Genomic DNA, 21,705 nt, shown 5'->3' on the forward strand with positions numbered 1-21,705 from the left:
ACCCAATGCAGCCAAAAAAAAAAGAAAAATGATAAAGAGGGATTTTGTGAGCCCATATGTATTTTGTGCACTGTCTTTTTAGACAGCACTTCTGGAGGATTAATTATGAATCTCTCTTGTTTATATCTTTACCTTGATACCTCCTGCTACCTCACCTCCCATATCCAACTTATTATGAAGTCCTGTCAGTTTTACCTCCAGAATAGATCTCAAATCTGTCAGCCTCTCTTCCTGCCAGTGGGCAAGTGGATGTGGGCTTCTGGTCCACTCTTGGATCGTGATCGCCTCTTTCTCTGGGCACAGAGGATGATTGCCCTTTTCTGACAACCACTGTGCAGTCAGGTCGGGCATGCAGCTAGTTCTGGCCAGGGTGAAGCATCCGGATACAGAGTAAGACCTTCCAGCGCTTTCTTCTCCTGCCACAGCGATTATGGAAGTGGGTTGTTGAAAGGAAGGTGCCCCAAGAGTGCAGTACGCAGTATTCCTAGATCTCAGGGAGCACGGCCGCCCTAGAGAGCTACCCAGTGTCTAGTGGGCATTTCATGAGCAAGAAACAGACCTTTGTGATGCAAAGCCACTGCCATTGGGTGATGTCTGTGGGCACGTCATAGTCTGTTCCGTCCTGGCTGGCAAAGCAAGTTGCCGTCCTCGCTCTCCTGGAGCCCTGCAGAAGCCTCCTAACTTTCCCACCTTCTCTGTAGTCCTGCTTCCTCTCGTTTCATTTCTCAGTCAACTACTTAAAACACACATGAGGCCAGGCCCATCCATCACTCCCCGCCCCTAACCTCCTATTGCTCCCCGTGTTCTTAGGGTCCATTCTAAACCTGGTTCACCAGGCCTGTGTGCTCTGGCCCCTACTTACTGCTCCAGACACCCTTTAGCCTTTCAGCCTTGAGCCCCACCGGCCTCCTTTCAGCTCCTCAAACATTCTGGGGCCTTTGCACATGCTTTCCCCTCTATCTGGAATGTTCCCCCCTCTTCCCAAAGTAACGCCCTTGGATTACCCTGGGGATCTCCACCCAAATGACACTTTCTCAGAGGCCCCCCGCCCCCAGGATGCAGGCAGCTCCCCACTACGCTCCTCCATAGCACCCACTGCTGTCCTCGGGATCCTAACCACAGATCAGAATTCGGTATTCATTCCTGTGGCTGTTTGTTTGATATACATCGTTCTCTTTAACCAGACTGCAAGCTCCACTAGGGAAAGGGACTATTTGCTGTGTTATCCAGCTCCGTATCCTAAGTCTCCTGTGCCTGGCTCCCAGCACGTATTAGGTCCTCAGCAAATACCTTCAGGATGATTAAATAGATGCACTACCAGGAAGCTGGAGTTGTGTGTATGTTTTTGAAGTGTAGGGAAAGTGGTGGTTGATATTTTTTGGGGCATTTACTGTGGTAGGCGTGGTACCAGGTGCTTTTCATTGTTTCCTCTGTCGTGTATATATCATGACAATAGCGCTATGGGGTAAGGACTAGAGATGCAGAAACAGAGGCTTCAATCAGTTCAGTAGCACACATGTGTCCGCAAGGCTTGTTAGGCAGCCCGACTCCATGACCCATTTCCTTAACTCGCTTTGTGATTTGGTTTTGTTCCAACTCCAGTTTTTCCAAGTTCATAAAACAATAGCAACAGACCCTTGTATCACAGCTACTGTAATAATCAAAGGCCAGATTTATCTTGCCTTCTTTTGGGAGAGAATTACTGATCTCCTGTGTCTGCATGCTTCCTAGCCAGAGACATCTTTTAAAAATAAAGCCTGCTTACAAACACAATGATTAAAACTATTCAATAACTTGTTCATTGTACATACCTCAAAATATGAGAACCTGAAAATACAGTCCCCCATGGAGTGTTCTGTTCTGTTTGACTTTATCATGTCAACTTTCTTTTTTCTTTTTTAATTTAGACCCATTGTCCGAGGTGAAAATATCAATTTCCTTTTCCACAGAGAAATCCAATAAAGGGATGAAAATCAGACCTCAATTGGGCCCACTTTATCAATTAAATCTGCTTTTTGTTAACCGTATCTCATAAGCTCTCCTTTTAAATCAATCTATTTTTTAATCTCTTTCACAAAACAGCACATATCTGAACGAGAAGTTCCTCCCGCCGACAGAGAGATGCCAAAATCTGCAAGCCGGCTTGGAGACTTTATCTAACAAAACGAGAAAGTAAGTTCTACTCTTTGCATTTAATTTTTTTTTTAAATGGAACTTTATTTATTTATTTATGGCTGCACTGGGTCTTCCTTGCCGTGCGGGCTTTCTTTAGCTGTGGTGAGCTGGGGCTACTCTTCGTTTTGGTGCGTGGGCTTCTCATTGCGGTGGCTTCTCTTGTTGCGGAGCACAGGCTCTAGGTGCGCGGGCTTCAGTAGTTGTGGCTCGCGGGCTTCAGTAGTTGTGGCTCGTGGGCTCTAGAGCGTAGGCTCAGTAGTTGTGGCGCATGGGCTTAGTTGCTCTGTGGCATGTGGGATCTTCCCGGACCAGGGCTCGAACCTGTGTTCCCTGCATTGGCAGGCAGATTCTTAACCACTGTGCCACCAGGGAAGCCCTCATTTAATTTTAAAATAGGTGTTTTGTAAGTGTCAAAAAATGTTTCACGGCATCTTTGAAATCATTTGGAAAATAAGACTGTTCACGAGAAAAGCAAATATCAGACAATAACGCATATATGTGGAATCTAGAAAAATGGTATAGATGATCTTATTTGCAAAGCAGAAATAGAGACACAGATGTAGAGAACAAATGTATGGATACCAAGGGGGAAAGGGGTGGGTGGGAGGAATTGGGAGACTGGGATTGACACACATACACTATTGATACTGTGTAAAGTAGACAACTGATGGGAACATACTGTAGAGCACAGGGAACTCTACCTAATGCACTGTGGTAACCTAAATGGGAGGGAAATCCAAACGGGAGGGGATATCTGTATGTGTCTGGCTGATTCATTTTGTTGTGCAGTGGAGGCTGACACAACATTGTAAAGCAACCATACTCCAGTAAAAATTAATAAAAAAGACTTCACATGGAGGCATGACCTTGGGCTTGGAGAAGCTCCGTCGGGTGAGGGGCTGAACTGTGCAGACCAGGGTCCGACCCTGGCACTGGGGACTCTACGTATCTGTCCCTGCATCCACATTCACTAGACACTCTGTGTAGTTTTACCAGCTCAGCTTCTCTAGGCCCTCACTCTTTTTGAGAACCCCGTGGCATTCCGGACCCTAGTCTAGAACAACGCACACCTGTATCGAGCCGCTTACAGTCCCATGAAGGTTAACAGGTTGACCCCGGCCCCAGTCCCAGCTGTGGTTCACTCCCAGCTTCCCACACCTGCTGACAATCCTGTATTTCAGAGAGTCTCCAGCACCATCTTCTCCGAACTGGGGAAAAGGAGTTCGAAAAGCTCCGAGCTGCATGCCTGAGAGTCCGATGGTAGAGGCGCTGCCTGGGCCGTCCCGGGAAGGGGCAGAGTCTGGCGGCGCGGGGCGGGGTGGACGCGCCTTCGGGCGGGGCCTGGGCCAGCACCTGTGAATCTCCCTGGAAGGGACTCAGCAGAGTTGCATGTCACTGTGCGCTTTCCAACTTGACCGAGTTGGAAAGTTGTTCAGGGTGAGAGGGAGAGCGGGTTCCTCATGGCAGTCTTGCGTAAGGGAGACCCAGCGGCCTTTCCTTCTCTTTTTCTTCCTAATAATCAGTCTGGCAATCAGTCTTTCTCTCTCTTCTGTCTTCCTCTCCTCCTCCTCCTCCACACCTCTCTCTCTCTCTCTCTCTCTCTCTCTCTCTCTCTCTCTCTCTCTCACACACACACACACACACACACACACACACACACACACACACACACACACACATCTCTTCCTCCTTTAATGTTAAGAACAGTTTACGGGAGGAAGCAGTTAAAGCTGCCTGTAGTCCATGTACTTCCACCCCTGGAGGGTGACCCGGGGGGGAAAGGAAACTGAGGTAGGCAGCCTGGTCTAATCTCCTTTCAGCTAGACCTTGGGTAATAGACTAGTAATACTCGCTGGGAGGAAGGGACGTTATCCACGGAATGTCCTAGCAGTCTGCCCCCTGCCTGAGGAATTACTTACATTAAATGGAACCCAGGATCCGTGAGGCAGGTCTCCCTGGAGAGCGGCACGTGGCTGTCCAGCTCTCTAGGTGTACGGGGAAATGTTTCCTAGTTTAAACGTTCCTGCTGTGTAAGGAACCCAGGGACCTCACTTAGAGGCCTCACCGACTCTCCTGGGCCAGAGGCGCACGTCCAGTGCAGGAAGCCAGGACCGGGGAGGCCCCCTGTGACGTCCCAGGTGCCTCTGCTTTGTCTGAGCCTCCCGACAGCCTGGATCCTTGAAGTTAGTGGGAAAGCCTGCTACCCAGTAAGCTTTCTGATTTGAGTGAATCTGGTTTGACAATCCAACCCTGTATGTTCCTGTATGTTAGCTCAGTTTATTACAATGGATAGTCCTCTGGAAATGTTTGTTTTCTCTTCCTTAAATTCCAACTGAGGGGCCTAAGCGTCCTAGAGAAATCCACTGTGCTGCGTACTTGCATTTGCTGCACGTGACCCGCTTCTCTCCCTTCGCCACAGTTTGGTCTGTGTCCTTCTTTGCCCTGGGAGGCCGACCTACAGGGGCTTCATCCACAGGCTCCTGGCTCCTTTGTCAGCTGGTTTTCTTTGGATTTGACTCAGAGGAGAGCCTAGAAATGGATCAGGAAGAGGGAGGAATGAAAAGAAGCTTTTCTCTTGTGATGTTGCTGCAGGCGAATTACATCCTTGACCGAAGGAAGGTGTTCCATCCTTAATGAAGGTCATGACTTTTGTTAAGTGTCTCTCTCTCTCCTTTTTCACTTCATTCCCTCCACTGGACTCTTCAGCCTAGGGGTGAGCTCTTAATGATCCCCTGATAACTGTATTTGGATTTTCCTACATCCAGCCCAGGACTTTGGGAAAAGTGCCTCTTTTAAGCTTTTCTTAAATGACTCAGTTTGAGCAGGCCACTGGTTTTGCCAGGACCCTTGCTTATGGTAGATGGGCCAGAACTAAGAGTTGCAAACGCTTCTTTTCTTGCAGAATAAATACATTGAATTTTGAGGTGGACGTAAAGCAGCTCATGCATTATAGATGGCACTGCACGTCTGTTTTGATCATATTGGAGCCACTGTTTTGCTTGTTGTTTGCTGGGCTCTTTCTGAACCTTTTCCTGAGGGACTCAAATTCCAAATGTCTTGCGGCACCACGCCTCATGAGAGTAGAAGTTGGAAAAATTGGTCCTTGCTCCCCCTTCCCTGCGACAAGCCTGTTGTATTCCTTGCCCGACATGTGAGTCAGTGTGTGAAAGTTTCAACTGACTCTCTTCACGTCTCTCTCTCTGATACGAACTGTCTTTGTTCCGCAAAGTGACAGAAGTGCTTAACGTGGGGTTCCCTGGTGGCGCAGTGGTTGGGAGTCTGCCTGCTAATGCAGGGAACACGGGTTCCAGCCCTGGTCTGGGAAGATCCCACATGCCGCGGAGCGGCTGGGCCCGTGAGCCACAACTGCTGAGCCTGCGCGTCTGGAGCCTGTGCTCCGCAACAAGAGAGGCCGTGATGGTGAGAGGCCCGCGCACCGCGATGAAGAGTGGCCCCCACTTGCCGCAACTAGAGAAAGCCCTCGCACAGAAACGAAGACCCAACACAGCCATAAATAATAAATAAATAAATTAATTAATTAATTAAAAAAAAAAAAAAAAGTGCTTAACGTAACCATGACCCATAGCTGTACTCTGGAGCAAAGCACTTGAGTCAACGTGGCGGAAAGTTCTTTAATCATGGAAGGTGATGTTGTTTTTCAAGGCAGAGAATTTTACAACTCTTTTATGGGCGTCCACAAACATGGTTAACTGCAGCATGCTAATGAGATTGCCTGGGCATATGTTCTCATGTTTGCTCTCTCACTTTTTTCCTATTGTTTTGGATTTGGCGCTAAGACCTTTTCTCGGCTGTTCTTTAGAGGGATGCCTTTTCATGACCTGCACAGTTTTCAGCCAGCTCGTGTAATTAGCCTGCACTGTTATTCTGTTCGGCAAAGGTCTAGAGAAAGTAGGCATGAATTACCCATTGTTATGAAAGTATTATTTTGCACTCAGGAGACTAATTTGTTCAGTTGTATTGTCTATTGTCCGGAACCGTGCGTTCTGCGACCACTGCTGTTACAGACGTACAGGGGACAATCAGGAAAGCTATTCGGTGTGGTGATAAAAGGCAATTTCATTTTCTTAGAAATAATGATTTAGCTCTGTTTTGTCATGGTCTGTTAAAGAGTTAGAATTTTCTCTTTCTTCAGCCAATTGGTCCATTTCAGATGCTAAAATAGAATTTAGGAAGACGGCACTAGAGTGGGAGGGAAACAGTGCTCTGTCTCCCGCTGGTATTGACTACATTTTTCAATAAAAGGAAGTTAAACAGTTGCCATTGGGAAGACCATCGGGATGGGGTACCATGTATCACAATTCTTTATTTTCTGTTTAAGACTATGAGCTCCAAGACTATGAGTTTGTGGTTCTGTCCATGGTGCCTATCACAGGGCTCAGCACATAGTAGTTGCTCAGTAAGTATTTGTGGGATTAAACTAATGAATGAATAAATATACTTCTTAGATCCTCAAAGCATTTTCTCTACTATCTCTAATTTCTAACTCTTAAAAAATTATCCGTAAACTTCAACTCCTTTTTGAAACCTATCTTTCACTTCTCTGGCTCTGTCTCTTACTTTGAATCTGAAGTTTTCTGTTTTTTCCTATCTCATCCTTTCTCCCTGAATGTTTCTCTGGGTTTCTCCATCCCAACCTTTTTTACCAGGTGTCTCCCAGATAAAATATTATCATGAACTAAAATGCTACCTAGCCGGGGTTTCCCTGGTAGCGCAGTGGTTAAGAATCCGCCTGCCAATGCAGGGGACACGGATTCGAGCCCTGGTCCAGGAAGATCCCACATGCCACGGAGCAACTAAGTCCATGTTCCACAACTACTGAGCCTGTGCTCTAGAGCCCGTGAGCCACAACTACCGAGCCCACGTGCCACAACTGCTGAAGCCGTGAGCCACAACTACTGAGCCCACATGCCACAACTGCTGAAGCCCGCACGCCTAGAGCCCGTGCTCTGCAACAAGAGAAGCCACCGCAATGAGAAGCCCACGCACTGCAATGAAGAGTAGCCCTTGCTCACCGCAACTAGAGAAAGCCCGCGTGCAGCAACGAAGTGTAGCTCACCGCAACTAGAGAAAGCCTGCGTGCAGTAACGAAGACCCAATGCTGACAAAAATGAATAAATAAATAAATAAATAAATAAATAAATAAATTTATTTTTTAAAAAATCTTTAACATACTACCTAGCCATCTTATCACTGCTAGTTTGCATTTTTCAGTATGGCAAAGATTATTTGTAATCTTTTGTGCTATGTGTATATTATTTTAAAATGTTGACCGTATGAATATCTGAGTTGTCCATGTTAGTCCACATTGTTTCAGACCACTGAGCTGGGTTTTCAAGAGCAGATACTTCAGAGGGGCTGATCCAGGAAATGAACTCATTCCTCCCCATGTTAGGTTTTGCTGCCTCTGTTCCTGTGCCTTTTTCTTCCTGTGTTCCTCTTCCATTTTCCCAGATGATCCTGGATCCCAAGAAAATGTGCATCTATATTTCTTCAGTTTCCACCACCTGGTCAGGGTAGATGAAATACTCCAACAAAATCTCCCCAAACGCAGTGTCATAACACAATCTTGTATTCTCTCTCATGCAGCATTCAGTATAGATATTCCTTCCTGGTCAGGCAACTGTGCTCTGAGTAATGACTCAGGGATTCTGGCTCTTTCCGTCCTGTGATGCAGGCATCTTCAACAGGTGACCCCAGCGTTGCTGCTGAAGGAGAGGGTGCTATGGAGAAAGCACACCCAGCTTGGAGGGGACACACATCACTTCCGTTCACGTTCCACTGGCTGGAACTAGCCCACCTAGATGTTTCGGGTCATGTGACTGGGCTTGGCCAATAGAATGTGAGTGGAGCTGGTGCGTGCTTGGCGTGGGGGACGTAGTTCCTGGCTGGGGTGCTGCTTACAACAGCAGCTGTGCTTGGAAACGGAGCGCCAATCAGTGACGTCAACCAGATATTTCTGCGCCATGTGTATTAAATAGCTCTGCCGTTCCCATCATTCTGTTTACTCTAGGCCCTTCAGGTCTTCCTTAAAGAAGGAAGGAAACATTTTTCTTAAACAACAGCAATCTCTTATATCTTCTGAACACCTGAGTAGTTTAAATAGTACTTCTAGTGAAAGGAGATATTTAGAGCTCTTCTTAGGCACAGAGTGTAAGCCACTGCCCTGTAACTTCCTGCATAATCACCAGGGCATGAAAAAGTTGCTTGTGTTCAAATAGTTTTTCTTGGTAAGATTCAGATTCTCAGAATTAAGGTTTGGAACACAGGCTTGCATAGGCTAGGTGTGGCTTGAACCATACACTGCTTGGTGAGTGTGTATGTTTGATGAGCTATTTCATGCCGTACCATTTAAAATTACTGAGAACAAGAGAATTTTCTGAAAGGATCATCTTAATGGGGCATCCTAAAGATGTCTGTTCGAAGGCTCTGTTTTGCAGGGTGAAAGGCAAAGTGAATTGAAGTCTGGCCCCAAGCGTTCTTCCTGTTTATTATCTCAGAGAGCACAGCATGACCTGAATTGCAGCTTGAAAAGAAGAAGTATAAATTATGGCAGATCAGGCTTCAAAAAACCTGACTCTGAACGTATCACTTGACAGCCTGTTAACAAAGCAAGTATTCCTAAATTTTCACTTGTCTGTCAGGAAAAACGGTTTGTGGTCATATACAAGATTTTCTCGGCATAGAGTGATATACTACTTGTTCATCTAGCTTTAAATCTATGGTGCTTTCTTTGCTTCTTAAAGAGATACCCACACTTTTGTCTGTCTTTTCATCTCTGACCCTTTAACTTGCCTTTTGTGGTCAGCTTTTAAGGACTAGCCCTTAAAATCTAGCCCTACTTCCTTTCCTTGGTATTGAGGTCAGAAAGAAGAAGTTAACACAAAACCGCCATTCATACCAGCTTGGTATGTTCTTAATATCTTGTGATGTATCTCTTTGTAACCAAAGGAGTGGCTGTGTTTGCTGGTATAAACTTTTAAGTTGGGGCGGGTGAGCTAACATCGAGGCTATGATAGAAGTCTCTGGAAAGTTTTTTTTTTTTTTTGCAGTTGTGTCAAGTCTATCAAAAGGTAGTTTAGCCATCATTCTGTGCCTCAAAGGATACATAAGAAGTAAACCATCATACAATTTAAGAACTTGAAGGAATAGTCTCTTAAATTCTTCTAATCCATATACTTTTTTATGTGTAAGTTTTGTTTTTCTAAAAAATCTAATTTCCTCAGTTCAAAGATAAAAGTAGGATTATGCCTTGTTCAGAGTCAGGCAACCAGTTAATGAAAAGGTGGGAAATAAAACATTTTGTGTGTAGTTGTTGATGCTAGAAGGTAACTAGAGGAATTCTAGTCTGAATTCCTTAGTTAATACGTGGCAAGAGTTGCTTAGTATCATTTGTTACCATGCTGAAGATTGGAATCGTGAATTATTTGCTTATAAGTGTTTGTCGGTGGAAACAAAACCGAATTTTCCCTCAGAGGAAAACTGAAACACTGACTTTCTCATTGTACTGCAATCTTGATTACGTATTCACATTAGGAATTATTTCCAATTTTAGAAGTGGGATGGAGAAAGAAAGCAAATCTGTCATTGATACTTTTGTTCACCACTTCCAAATACGTTAAAGGTATCGTTTCTTTACTAGTTGTGGTAACCAGACTTCCAAGATGGTACCCAATGATCATTTCCTCCTGGTATTTACTTGCTTTTCCCCTGCCTCACTGAATAGGGCTGCCCTGTGTAACCAGTACGGTATCACAGAAATAACGATGTGGGATTTCAAGGCCAGGTCATAAAAGGATTTGATAGTTCTGCCTTGCCTGCTCTTGGGTTGCTTCCTCTGGGGGAAGCCAGCTACCATGTCATGAGAGGTCCACATGGCAAGGAACTAAGATCTCCCACCAACAGCAGCACCGCCTTTTCAGCCATGTCAGTGAAGCTCCTTGGAAGTAGATACTTCGGCCCCGACCAACATCTTGACTTTACATCCTAATGAGCTGCTGGGCCAGAACTATCCTGCTAAGCTACTCATGAATTCCTGACCTACAGAAACTGTGCAGTAATAGTTTATTGTTGTAAAACAACGAAACCGCTAAGTTTTGCAGTAATTTTTCACATAACCACAGATAACTAATTGACTACTCAATTCACAGTCTTTATGTTACTATATTTTTATCATAATGACAATTATTGTGATTACCAAAATTATCAGTAGTGGTAATAACAACTACCGTTTTTGTGGACCTACTGTATGCAAGATAATTTAAGTATATCTACAGTCTTTGCGGTATTTCTTCAGAATAGCTTTTGTTATTCTAATTCCACAAGTGAAAGAGATGAAGTCAGAGGGTTAAATGGCTTGCAGAACATCAGACAGTTAGAAAAGGCAGAGACAGGGCTTGGATGAAATTCTGACTGTTTTATTCTCACTACTGTATGGTTCCACCCTTAATGAGGACAGAATTACAAGTCACAAATACAGGAAGAGAAAGGCATTTGACTTTAAAATGCAAACCTACTTAAAAGCAATCTTCCTCCAACATACCATATACTTTCCTCACTTTTTGTTACTTATTTTATTTAGGCATCCATAATGTAAATATACACAGGTAGCTTGATCTCGTACAGCAATCGCTGTACCCTGATGGTTACTCGGGGACCAGTGTGGCTTTTCTTGGTAAGATCACGGTGGATGGCTAATTTTTGTCATAGTTCAAAACTAATATCTGAAACCTTTGGGTGTTTTTATGTTCTAGTCATATATTAATTTTCAATTTCAGAAACACACAGCAACTTCTCTGTGTCCAGCACGATGAAAGGCACAGAGACAGTTATTCTCAACCTGGAGGTGTGTATCATACTCCCTGGGAGCTTTTTCAAAGGATGCGTGGTTGAGAACAGGTTGAGAACTCTTGCTTAAGGAACACAATGACAAATAAATTATTTCTACTCTTTAGCAGCTTGCAGTATATTAAGAAAGTCAGGGACTTCCCTGGCGGTCCAGTGGTTAAGACACGGTACTTCCACTGCAGGGGCCGCGGGTTTGATCCCTGATTGGGGAACTAAGATCCTGCATGCTACGCAGTGCGGCGGAAAAATAGAAAAAAAACAAAACCAAAGCAACAAAAAAAACAGAACATCAACAACAAAAAAGTCAGAGAGTTACAATACTTTAGTTTCTCCTTCTCGATCTTTCTGGATTCCTCCTCATCTCCCCTCACTTGTGACACTGGAGTGTTCCAGCACTCAGTCTTCAGACCTCATTTCTTTTCATCCTCAGACCTCAGGGACCTCATTTAGTCTCATGGATTTAAATACCATCTACATACTGATGATTCCCAAGTTTGTATTTCCTGCCTAGACCTCTTTCCAGGTTTGTATTACCTCTGCCCAGTGATCACCTCCCTGGGGTACTCATAAGGAATCTCATACCTTATAAATCTCACAGGATCTCCTGGATCCACCCCCCTGAACTTTGTACTTCAGCACTGTTCTCCATTTCAGTTAATGGCAAGTCTGTTCTTCCAGTGCTCAGATCTAAATGCTTGGAGTTTTTTGACGCCTTTCTTTTTATCCATCCCATTGTCTGTCATTAAATCTCACTGGCCACCTTGAAGTCATACCCAGAAGCTGATAATTTCTTACTCACTCTATCACTTCCACCCTGGACCAAGCCATCTTTATTCCACTCCTGGATTGTGGCCAACATCTCTAAATTGCTCTTCTGGCTTTCACCCCTGCTCTCCTAGAGACTCTTCTCAATGAAGTAGACAGTGGGAACCTTTCTAAATGTGAGTCAGATCAGGTCACTTTTCTGTTCTAATGTTTTCGCATTTCACTCAAAATAAAAGACAAAATTCTTAAAGCAGCCTACAAGGTCCTTAGAGCACTTCTCAAATATACATGTAATATATTTGCCAATAACAGCACAAAGGAGCTGTTATGGGTGGGAGCAGAGTTGCATCAGGCTAAGGAAATGACTACAAATGGTAAAGTAATAATTATAACAATGTGCAGTTGGGTTTATAACATTAATAGATGTAATATTATATAACAAAAATTCCACACAAAGAAGAAAAAGGGGAGAGAGCAATATAAGAGTAATATTTTTATATATTAGAACAATTAAGCTAGTATAAACTGAAAGCTGATTCTGATAAGATGTGTATGGTAAACCCTAGAGCAACCACTAAAAATATAGTTAAAATTATTAAAGATGTCAAAATGCTACATTAGAAAAATTCACTTAAGGCATAGGAAAGCTGTAAAGGAGGAATAGGGGAACAAAAAATACATGAGACATAAAAAAACAAAAGTAAAATGGCAGATGTAAATCTAACTGTATCAGTAATAACATTAAATATGAGTGGATTAAACCATGCAATCAAATGGCAGAGATTGTCAGACTGGATTAAAAAGCATGATCAAACTATGCTATCTACAGAAGACACATTTTTGGATTCAAACACACACATAGATTGCAAGTGAAAGGATGGAAAAATATATATCTTGCAAACAGCAACCACAAGAAAGCTTGAGTGGATATATTGATATTAAAAAAAATAAACTTTTAAAACAAAAAGTGTTAGTAGAAATAAAGCAGATCTTATCATCATAAAAGGGTCAATCCAGCAGGAAGATATAACAGTTATAAACACATATACATCTAATAACAGAGCACCAAAGTACACAAAGCAAAAATTGACAAAGGGAATAAATAATTCAGCAATAATTGGAGATTTTAAATACTCTATTTTCAGTAGTGGATACAACACCAGATGGAAGATCAACAAGGAAATAGAAGAATTGAACAACACTCTAAACCAGCTAGACTTAACAGACATCTATAGAGTACACCACCCATCAACAGAATATACATTCTTCTCAAGTGCGCACAAAACATTGTCCAGGGTAAATCATATGCTAGATTATAAAACAAACCCCAGTAAATTTAAAGAATAGAACTAATACAAAGTATGTTATGTGACCACATTTTAATGAAATTGAAAAATAATTGAGAAACTCACAAATATGTAGAAATTAAACAACATACTCTTAACTATGCAGTGGGTCCAAGAAGCAATAGAAAGGGAAACCAGAAAATACTTGGAGACGGATGAAAATGAAGACACAATAAGCCAACGTTTATGGGATATGCAGGAGGTGATAGCTAAAGTGTACAAGACGTCTTTTTGAGGTGGTAAAAATGTTCCAAAATTGACTGTAGTGATGGTTGCACATATTTGTGAATACTCTAAAACCCACTGACTTCTCTGCTTTAAATGGGTGAGCTGTATGGCATACTAATTATACCTCAGTGAAGCTGTTAAAAAATTTAACAGGTCTACAAATCTTTTGAGGATTTTATTTTAAGACAGAGTCTGATTCTGTAGGTGAGAGGTAGGGCCCGAGAATCTGCATTTCTAATAATCTTTCTATGTGATGCCAATACTGCCAGTCTGAAGTCCACACTTTGAATAGCAAGGCCTCTGCCATCAGATTTCCTGTGACCTTTCTGACCTCATCTCATGCCACCTTCATAAGTGGATTCCTGAGTGACTCGTGTGTGATTTCCAACCAACCTGACCATCTTGCTGCTCCTCAAACATACCATGCCTGCCTCTACCTCTGGCCTTTGTACTTGTCCTTCCCTTTGCATAGAATGTTCTTCTCATTCCCAAACCCCCACATGTGTATCGCTAACTTAATCCCTTTCTTCAAGTCTCTGCCCAACTCTTACCTCCCAGGGAGGTCTTCCCTGACCACCCCACTTAGATTGCAGCCCTATTTCACATACTTTCTTTCCCTCTTTTCCTGCTTTATTTTTCTTCACAGTACTAAGTACATTATACTTCAACATGCTTTTAATTTATGTATTATTTGATGTACAGTTTGTTAGGGCTGCCGTAACAAATTACCATAGACTAGGTGGCTTAAACAACAAAAATTTATTTACTCACAGTTCTAGAAGTCTAAGACTGAGGTGTCAGTCAGCAGGTTTGGTTTCTCTGAAGCCAAAACCAAGTCTCTCTCCTTGCCTTCTTGCTGTATGTATGAAGCATACATACATGGTCTTTTCCGTATATATGGTCTTTTCTGTATGTAGGCCAGCCTCCTGGTATCTCTCTGTAAATAAAAACTTCCTTTTCTTGTAAGAACACCAGTAGATTGGACTCGGGCCACCCTAACGGTCTCATTTCAATTTAATCCCCTATTTAAAGGCCTTATTTCCAAATATAGTCATATTCTGAGGTACTGGGGGTTAGAGTTTCAACGTATGAATTTGGGGGAAGACAGTTCAGCCCATACATTGGATTTATTGTCCATAATCCCCTATTACAATATAAATTTCATGAGAATGTGCATTTTTTTAAAAGAATTAATTTTGTTCACTATTTTTATTATTGGTCTCTAGAACAATACCTTGCACATAACAGATGCCCAGTAAGTACTTATTGAGTAAATACATGAAAACAAAAGGTAAGTGCTATAGAGATATTTAGTGGATTTAGGGTGGTGCAAAGGACATAGGAGAAAGAGATCAACTCTGCTTATGTGAGTCAGAAGAATTTAAAAGGCAAAAGGTTCATAGCCATTCATATATGGTTTAAAAATCTTACCAGGTGCAATATCCATGCTAACTTCTTCCCTCTTGTAACTCACTCTAACTATATAATGTTACTCTTTAAAAGATGGAGAAACACTCAGTTTATTGGTTCTTTCTGATTCCTTGCAATATGTAGGATCCTAGTTCTAGAAATTGATAGTATAAGATCACTAAACTGTTATTTTCAACTCTGGATATCCTCTTATATGTGAAGATTTCCTTCCATAAACTTGAAAAGTGGGTCATCTTTTTTTCATCTTCAGAAATCATACAGCAATAGTGTTGTGAGGGAAAATGCGAGAATCGTAAATAGCAGCCTCAGTCCTTGTTTATTCATTCTTTCCATCCTGGTGATGTATCTGCATGTTGCAGATATTTGTGAAGGGGATACTTTAAAAAAAATATATCTTTATTGGAGTATAATTGCTTTACAATGTTGTGTTAGTTTCTGCTGTACAACAGTGTGAATCAGCTCTGTGTATACATATATCCCCATATCCCCTCCCTCTTGCATCTCCCTCCCACCCTCTCTATCCCACCCCTCTAGGTGGACATAAAGCACCGAGCTGATCTCCCTGTGCTATGCTGCTGCTTCCCACTAGCTATCTATTTTACATTTGGTAGTGTGTATATGTCAGTGCTACTCTCTCACTTCATCCCAGCTTCCCCTTACCCCCTGTGCCCTCAAGTCCGTTCTCTACATCTGCGTCTTTATTCCTGCCCTGCCACTAGGTTCATGAGTACTGTTTTTTTTTTTTTTTTTTAGATTACATGTATGTGCATTAGCATACAGTATTTCTTTTTCTCTTTCTGGCTTACTTCACTCTGTATGACAGACTCTAGGTCCATCCACCTCATTACACGTAACTCAATTTTGTTCCTTTTTATGGCTGAGTAGTATTCCATTGTATATATGTACCACATCTTCTTTACCCATTCATCTGCTGATGGACATTTAGGTTACTTCTTAAAATGATATTTTTTGTTGGACTGTGAGGTACTGCTTGACTTTGGTATTGTATCAAATGAGTCCAGTGAAGTAAATTGTTACCCCAAAATAATTCTGATAAATAGCACCATGAATAGCTTTCCACTTACACTATGTATGCCTATTTCATCTTCCAGATCTACTCTCTACCTTTTTCGTTCTTGCTGTGTGCTCCAGGAGGCTGATTTCCTTGTGCTACCTCAGTTGGATTCTCATAAATTTTGGCTTCTGGTTAGGGTCACTTTCTAGAAGTCATTGGTATGAGAGTAAAAAATGGGAAGAGAGAAAGTTTGGGGTATTTATTCCCCTGGATCCCTCTCTGTGGGAGTGGTTTAGGGATGACTTCATCCTCTACCAAAGGCCACCTCTCCAGTCCTGTGACCTTCTTCTACACCTCTAGCTATAGCTCTTTCTGGCTAGTGTATGGACTTAGGGTGGTAACAGCTTTCCTACTCTACCCCTATTGTAGCCTTGGTGTGCTTCACCAATCCATGTAGCCTTTCCTTTACCACCTCCCACCCCTTTGTAAATGGATACCCCCTTCCCTCTTGGTTGGCTAAAGTTAGTCACTGCTTGCAGTATTTCCTAGCACGTGTCTTAAACATTCAATTACTGTCCAAACCCCAAAAGTTAATGATCCAGGACAGAGAAAGTGTTCTTTAAAAAAAAAAAATCAATATCTGACTTTTTCAAATGTGGCAATTTGTAGATTTCACTGGCGCTGTGAAGAAGAACATTGGCATCTTTAGGAATTCATTCCTAAAGCTGTTTTGGAATACTTAACTTGTCTGAGAGACACTAAAAGATATACAGAGAATAAAAGTTTGAATCCCTTTCTCCTATGCCAAGTGACAATAATCACAGCATTCTAATTAGAAGTTACCATCACAAAGAGTTAAAAACGATGTAAATTGAATTCTCCTGCCTTTAGTGGTTGAAATGTCAGTATGTCAGTACCATGTGTAGCTCAGTTCAGTCTGCTTGCTACATATTTCTCTTTTTTAGCTGTCACACATTCATCAGCCATTCCTTTAGCATTTGCCTTACCTATTGAGGTGCTCCTGTGTTGGGTGCATAAATATTTACAATTGTTATATCTACTTCTTGGATTGATCCCTTGATCATTATGTAGTGTCCTTCTTTGTCTCTTGCAATAATCTTTATTTTAAAGTCTATTTTATCTGATATGAGAATTGCTACTCTAGCTTTCTTTTGATTTCCATTTGCATGGAATATCTTTTTCCATCCCCTCACTTTCAGTCCGTTTGTGTCCCTAGGTCTGAAGTGGGTCTCTTGTAGACAGCATATATATACGGGTCTTGTTTTGGGATCCATTCAGCCAGTCTGTGTCATTTGGTTGAAGCATTTAATCCATTTACATTTAAGGTAATTATCAATATGTATGTTCCTGTTACCATTTTCTTAATTGTTTTGGGTTTGTTTTTGTAGGTCTTTTCCTTCTCTAGTGTTTCCTGCCTAGAGGAGTTCCTTTAGCATTTGTTGTAAAGCTGGTTTGGTCGTGCTGAACTCTCTTAGCTTTTGCTTGTCTGTAAAGGTTTTAATTTCTCTGTCGAATCTGAATGAGATCCTTGCTGGGTAGAGTAATCTTGGTTGTAGGTTTTTCCCTTTCATCACTTTAAATATGTCCTGCCATTCCCTTCTGGCTTGCAGAGTTTCTACTGAAAGATCAGCTGTTAACCTTATGGGGATTCCCTTGTATGTTATTTGTTGCTTTTCCCTTGCTGTTTTTAATATTTTTTCTTTGCATTTAATTTTTGATAGTTTGATTAATATGTGTCTTGGCGTGTTTCTCCTTGGATTTGTCCTGTATAGGATTCTCTGCACTTCCTGACCTGAGTGACTATTTCCTTTCCCATATTAGGGAAGTTTTCAACTATAACCTCTTCAAATATTTTCTCAGATCAGCCATTCCTTTAAAAAGTATTGCCCAGTGGAAATGATTGGCTGTACTGACTGAAAATCTTATACCGCTGTATTGACTTGCAGAATTTATTTTCATGTAGACCTGAGCTCTTCAGGGGTTTTATAGAAACTAACTACAAAAGACTCTTTGATCTACACAGGATACCACTTAGAAGCATACTGACAATATTATTGCGGTGTCTCCACCCATTTCAGTAGACAAGATTGGCTTTCACCATGAAGAGATGTTATAGGAAACTAAATCAGTACCTCAGCTGTTTACATAGGACTGATAAATGAATATCTTCAAGATAAGGTCTAGGCATGTAATAAGTACCCAATAAATATTTAATGGTTACGTTAACTAACCATAAATTGTGCCTTTTGAAAAGTCCTATTTATAGCTTAATTGAAATAAAACTAGTCACAGCATGTGGGTCTTCATCTCCAAAGAGACGTCTCTACAAAAACATTTTATTATTACTCTTTATTGAGGTATAGTTGATTTAAAATATTATGTTAGTTTCAGGTGTACAATGTAGTGGTTCACAATTTTTAAAGGTTATGCTCCATTTATAGTTATTATAAAGTAGTGGCTATATTCCCTGTGCTGTACAATATATTTTCATAGCTTATTTATTTTATACACAGTAGTTTGTACCTCTTAATTCTCTACCCCTGTCTTGTCTTTCCCCCTTCCCTCTCCTCACTGGTAGCTACTAGTGTGTTCTCTATAGCTGTGAGTCTGTTTCTTTTTTTCTTTTTTTTTTTAATTAATTAATTTATTTATTTTTGGCTGTGTTGGGTCTTCGTTTCTGTGCGAGGGCTTTCTCTAGTTGTGGCAAGCGAGGGCCACTCTTCATCGCGGTGCGCGGGCCTCTCACTATCGCGGCCTCTCCTGTTGCGGAGCACAGGCTCAGTAATCGTGGGTCACGGGCCCAGTTGCTCCGCGGCATGTGGGATCCTCCCAGACCAGGGCTCGAACCCGTGTCCCCTGCATTGGCAGGCAGACTCTCAACCACTGCGCCACCAGGGAAGCCCTGTTTCTTTTTTGTTATATTCACTAGTTCTTCTTTTTTTTAGATTCCACCTATAAGTGATATCATACAGTATTTGTCTTAGAAAAATATTTTAAATTTTAATATTATATTTACCTAGTATCATTTTTGTATGTTATTTATAATCTGTATCTCATTTTGAGTATTATTAATAATGACTGAAATAGACATTATTTATTCTTTTGAAAATAACTTGCTGCATTATTTAGTATGATTTATTGTATGTCTTGGTACCAGAAAATACTTCTGATGGAATTGATTTTCAGTTTCATTCTGAAAATAGATGAGATGCAGCATGATATATTGGAAAGAGAGCCAGAGTGTGAATTAAAAGATGTGAGTTTAATTCTTAGTTCATCTCCTTACAGTACAACATTGAGCAAGCTGTATATCTTCTCAGAACTTTTAGTTTTGTCATCCATAAAAATGGGGGTGATATCATAGGGGTAGCTGCCTCTCACAATTTTTGGGTGAAGACCATACTTTGCAATTGAAAACCAACTATAACTGTAAATTTGCAGAAAGTCTGACGTGATTTAGAGCATTTTACTCAACAGGAAAATTCTATAGAGGCACATTTGTTTCACAGATTGGCCCACTCTTGTAGCATCCATGTGATTTTTCCTTCTCTAGCCATGCTCCCACCTTACAAATCATGATGGTGCTGTGGTAGTCTTAATTATCTCAAAAAGCTGGTTGGTGATTTATTGTTCAGTAGAAAAGGACCAGCATATAGGGGAAAAAAACTCTCTTTAACATTCATTATTCTTTAGTCTTCCCCTTTATAATACCAGAGGATAATGCTTCATTTCTAGACATAAAAAAAGATTCTTTGAACACAGCAGCTCCTGGAAGTAAGTAGCTTGAGTATTGTCTTCTGATTATAAAACGGCCAGGAGTATTTCTCCTTTTAAAATATTGATACATAGGTCTGCTATAATGTGTTTGACTTGGTTTTAAGTATCAGGGACTATAAAGTCAAAAGCCCTTCTATGCAGCTAACTTACTAGTAAAATCAGGTACATTATGATTGGCATCTTTCAATATTAAGTTACATTGGAGCCAGCTACAATTTATTGGGAGACATATGTCATGAAAACAAAACGTTTTTAAGACTGTACATACTTTACAATGCACTTTTATTCTAACAGGCAATGGATGATAATTTTAATGTTCTAGACTAAGCTTGATATAATGGGAAGGATGATTGTCAAAATGACACAAACTCTGCTTTTCAAGTAAGCCAAAGTTAAAGTATAATATACATAAGAGTGCTTAAAACCTTTGGAGAAATAAAGTCATCTGTAATTTCCCAAGCTTGTAGTTGCTCCTTGGATCTAGTATGATAGTTTTGTTTCACTGAGGCTTAGAACCCCTCTGAATCAGTTTTCTTGATGAGTCAGGTGTGGCAGCAAAGTCTTAACCTGGCCTTCTCGGCCAGCCTCCATAAGGCTCAAACTGGGGGAAGACTGGAAAGTTCTGAGCCAGTCTCACAGGTTGTGGAACAGAGGTGGAGAAGGAGAGGGGCAGTGGGGCGCTCATGTTTAACAACTAGCTTGGGGAGAAAGCCCTGACTTGTCACATTTGCTGCTTCCAGTGATGTAAATAGTCCCACCTTGGCTAATTTCAAGCTACCAGTGGTTTAACAACCTGCTCACAACGTTGCTGGACATTTACCAGGCAGTTCTTCCAAGCTTGTATGAGCCAGCTCTAGCACAATAATGAGAAAGAAAGTATGGAACTAGGAAGAGAGGTTCCCCACACCCATCCTGCGGCAGCAAAGAGAGTTGAGAAAAGAGCTTACTCTCAAGTCCAAGGGTTGGCCAAAATGAGATCGGGATTTACTGTGTTTTTTGCTTTTAAAAGTTGCACAGGTTAGATCTCTCACAACATAACCCCTTTCCTCTATTTCCTGTGTGAAATCTCAGCAAATTCTGCATTGATCTCGATTGAGGGAGTTCAAAGTCGAAGATGGAGGCAGTCATGGGTTAATCATTGCAAAAAGGGTAAAAGTGTAACCAGATACGCACACGTGCACACTCATTTTATTTCATGCTAAGAAATTGGGGGGCTTCCCTGGTGGTGCAGTGGTTAAGAATCCGCCTGCCAATGCAGAGGACACGGGTTTGAGCCCTGGTCCAGGAAGATCCCACATGCCGCGGAGCAACTATGCCCGTGCGCCACAACTACTGAAGCCTGCACGCCACAACTACTGAGCCCTCAAGCCACAACTATTGAGCCTGTGCTCTAGAGCCCGCGAGCCACAACTACTGAAGCCCGCACGCCTGAAGCCCATGCTCCGCAACAAGAGAAGCCACCGCAATGAGAAGCCCGCGCACCACAACGAAGAGTAGCCCCTCTCGCTGCAACTAGAGGAAGCCCGCACACAGCAACAAAGACCCAGGGCAGCCAAAAATAAATAAATAAATAAATTTATTAAAAAGAAAAGAAAAGAAGCTGGGAAGGTAGGAAGGATGAGTTGGGTTAATGGACTGGCTGAAGTGACTGACAAGCTACTGAGCTCTAATCTGAGGCTCTTCAAGCAATATGCTGAAGGAGGGGTAGGCTTTAATATTGGGCTAGGTGATTTGTGAACAGGTCAAGGGAGTGCAAGTCAGCACTGGGGAATGTTACTGAGTAGAAGCCATAATCCATGGAGTAAGGAAATAATTGCTTTGAACTTACAGTAGTTTATGACCTCATTACATTTTGTATTTATAATTAAATTACTCACGCATTTCCTGGGTTAACCAGAATAATCAGCTTGACCTGGGATTGTGTTAGTCTAGAAATGCTCAGCCATCGAGGTCCTGTGGGGAAAGGCATAGTCTAGAAGGGCAGCCAGTGTGTAAACACGGAATGAAATTCAGTGTGAGAAAGGCTATTATAGGAGTATTGGTCTAAGGACTCTGAGAACACATAGGAAGTAGCAACTTCTC

At 41.8% G+C, this 21,705-nt stretch overlaps 1 protein-coding gene across 1 annotated transcript in view; it reads left to right on the forward strand.

Annotated features, from left to right (window-relative positions):
• ST8SIA6 (ST8 alpha-N-acetyl-neuraminide alpha-2,8-sialyltransferase 6) overlaps positions 1-21,705 on the forward strand; it is a 131,897-nt gene that overhangs the window by 77,981 nt on the left and 32,211 nt on the right. Inside the window, exon 3 of the mRNA XM_057543961.1 lies at positions 2,083-2,172. Coding sequence (XP_057399944.1) covers positions 2,083-2,172 — 90 coding nt within the window. The remainder of the gene's footprint in view (positions 1-2,082; positions 2,173-21,705) is intronic.

This window comes from Balaenoptera acutorostrata, chromosome 3 (assembly GCF_949987535.1).
Source record: "Balaenoptera acutorostrata chromosome 3, mBalAcu1.1, whole genome shotgun sequence".
Classification (NCBI taxonomy): domain Eukaryota; kingdom Metazoa; phylum Chordata; class Mammalia; order Artiodactyla; family Balaenopteridae; genus Balaenoptera; species Balaenoptera acutorostrata.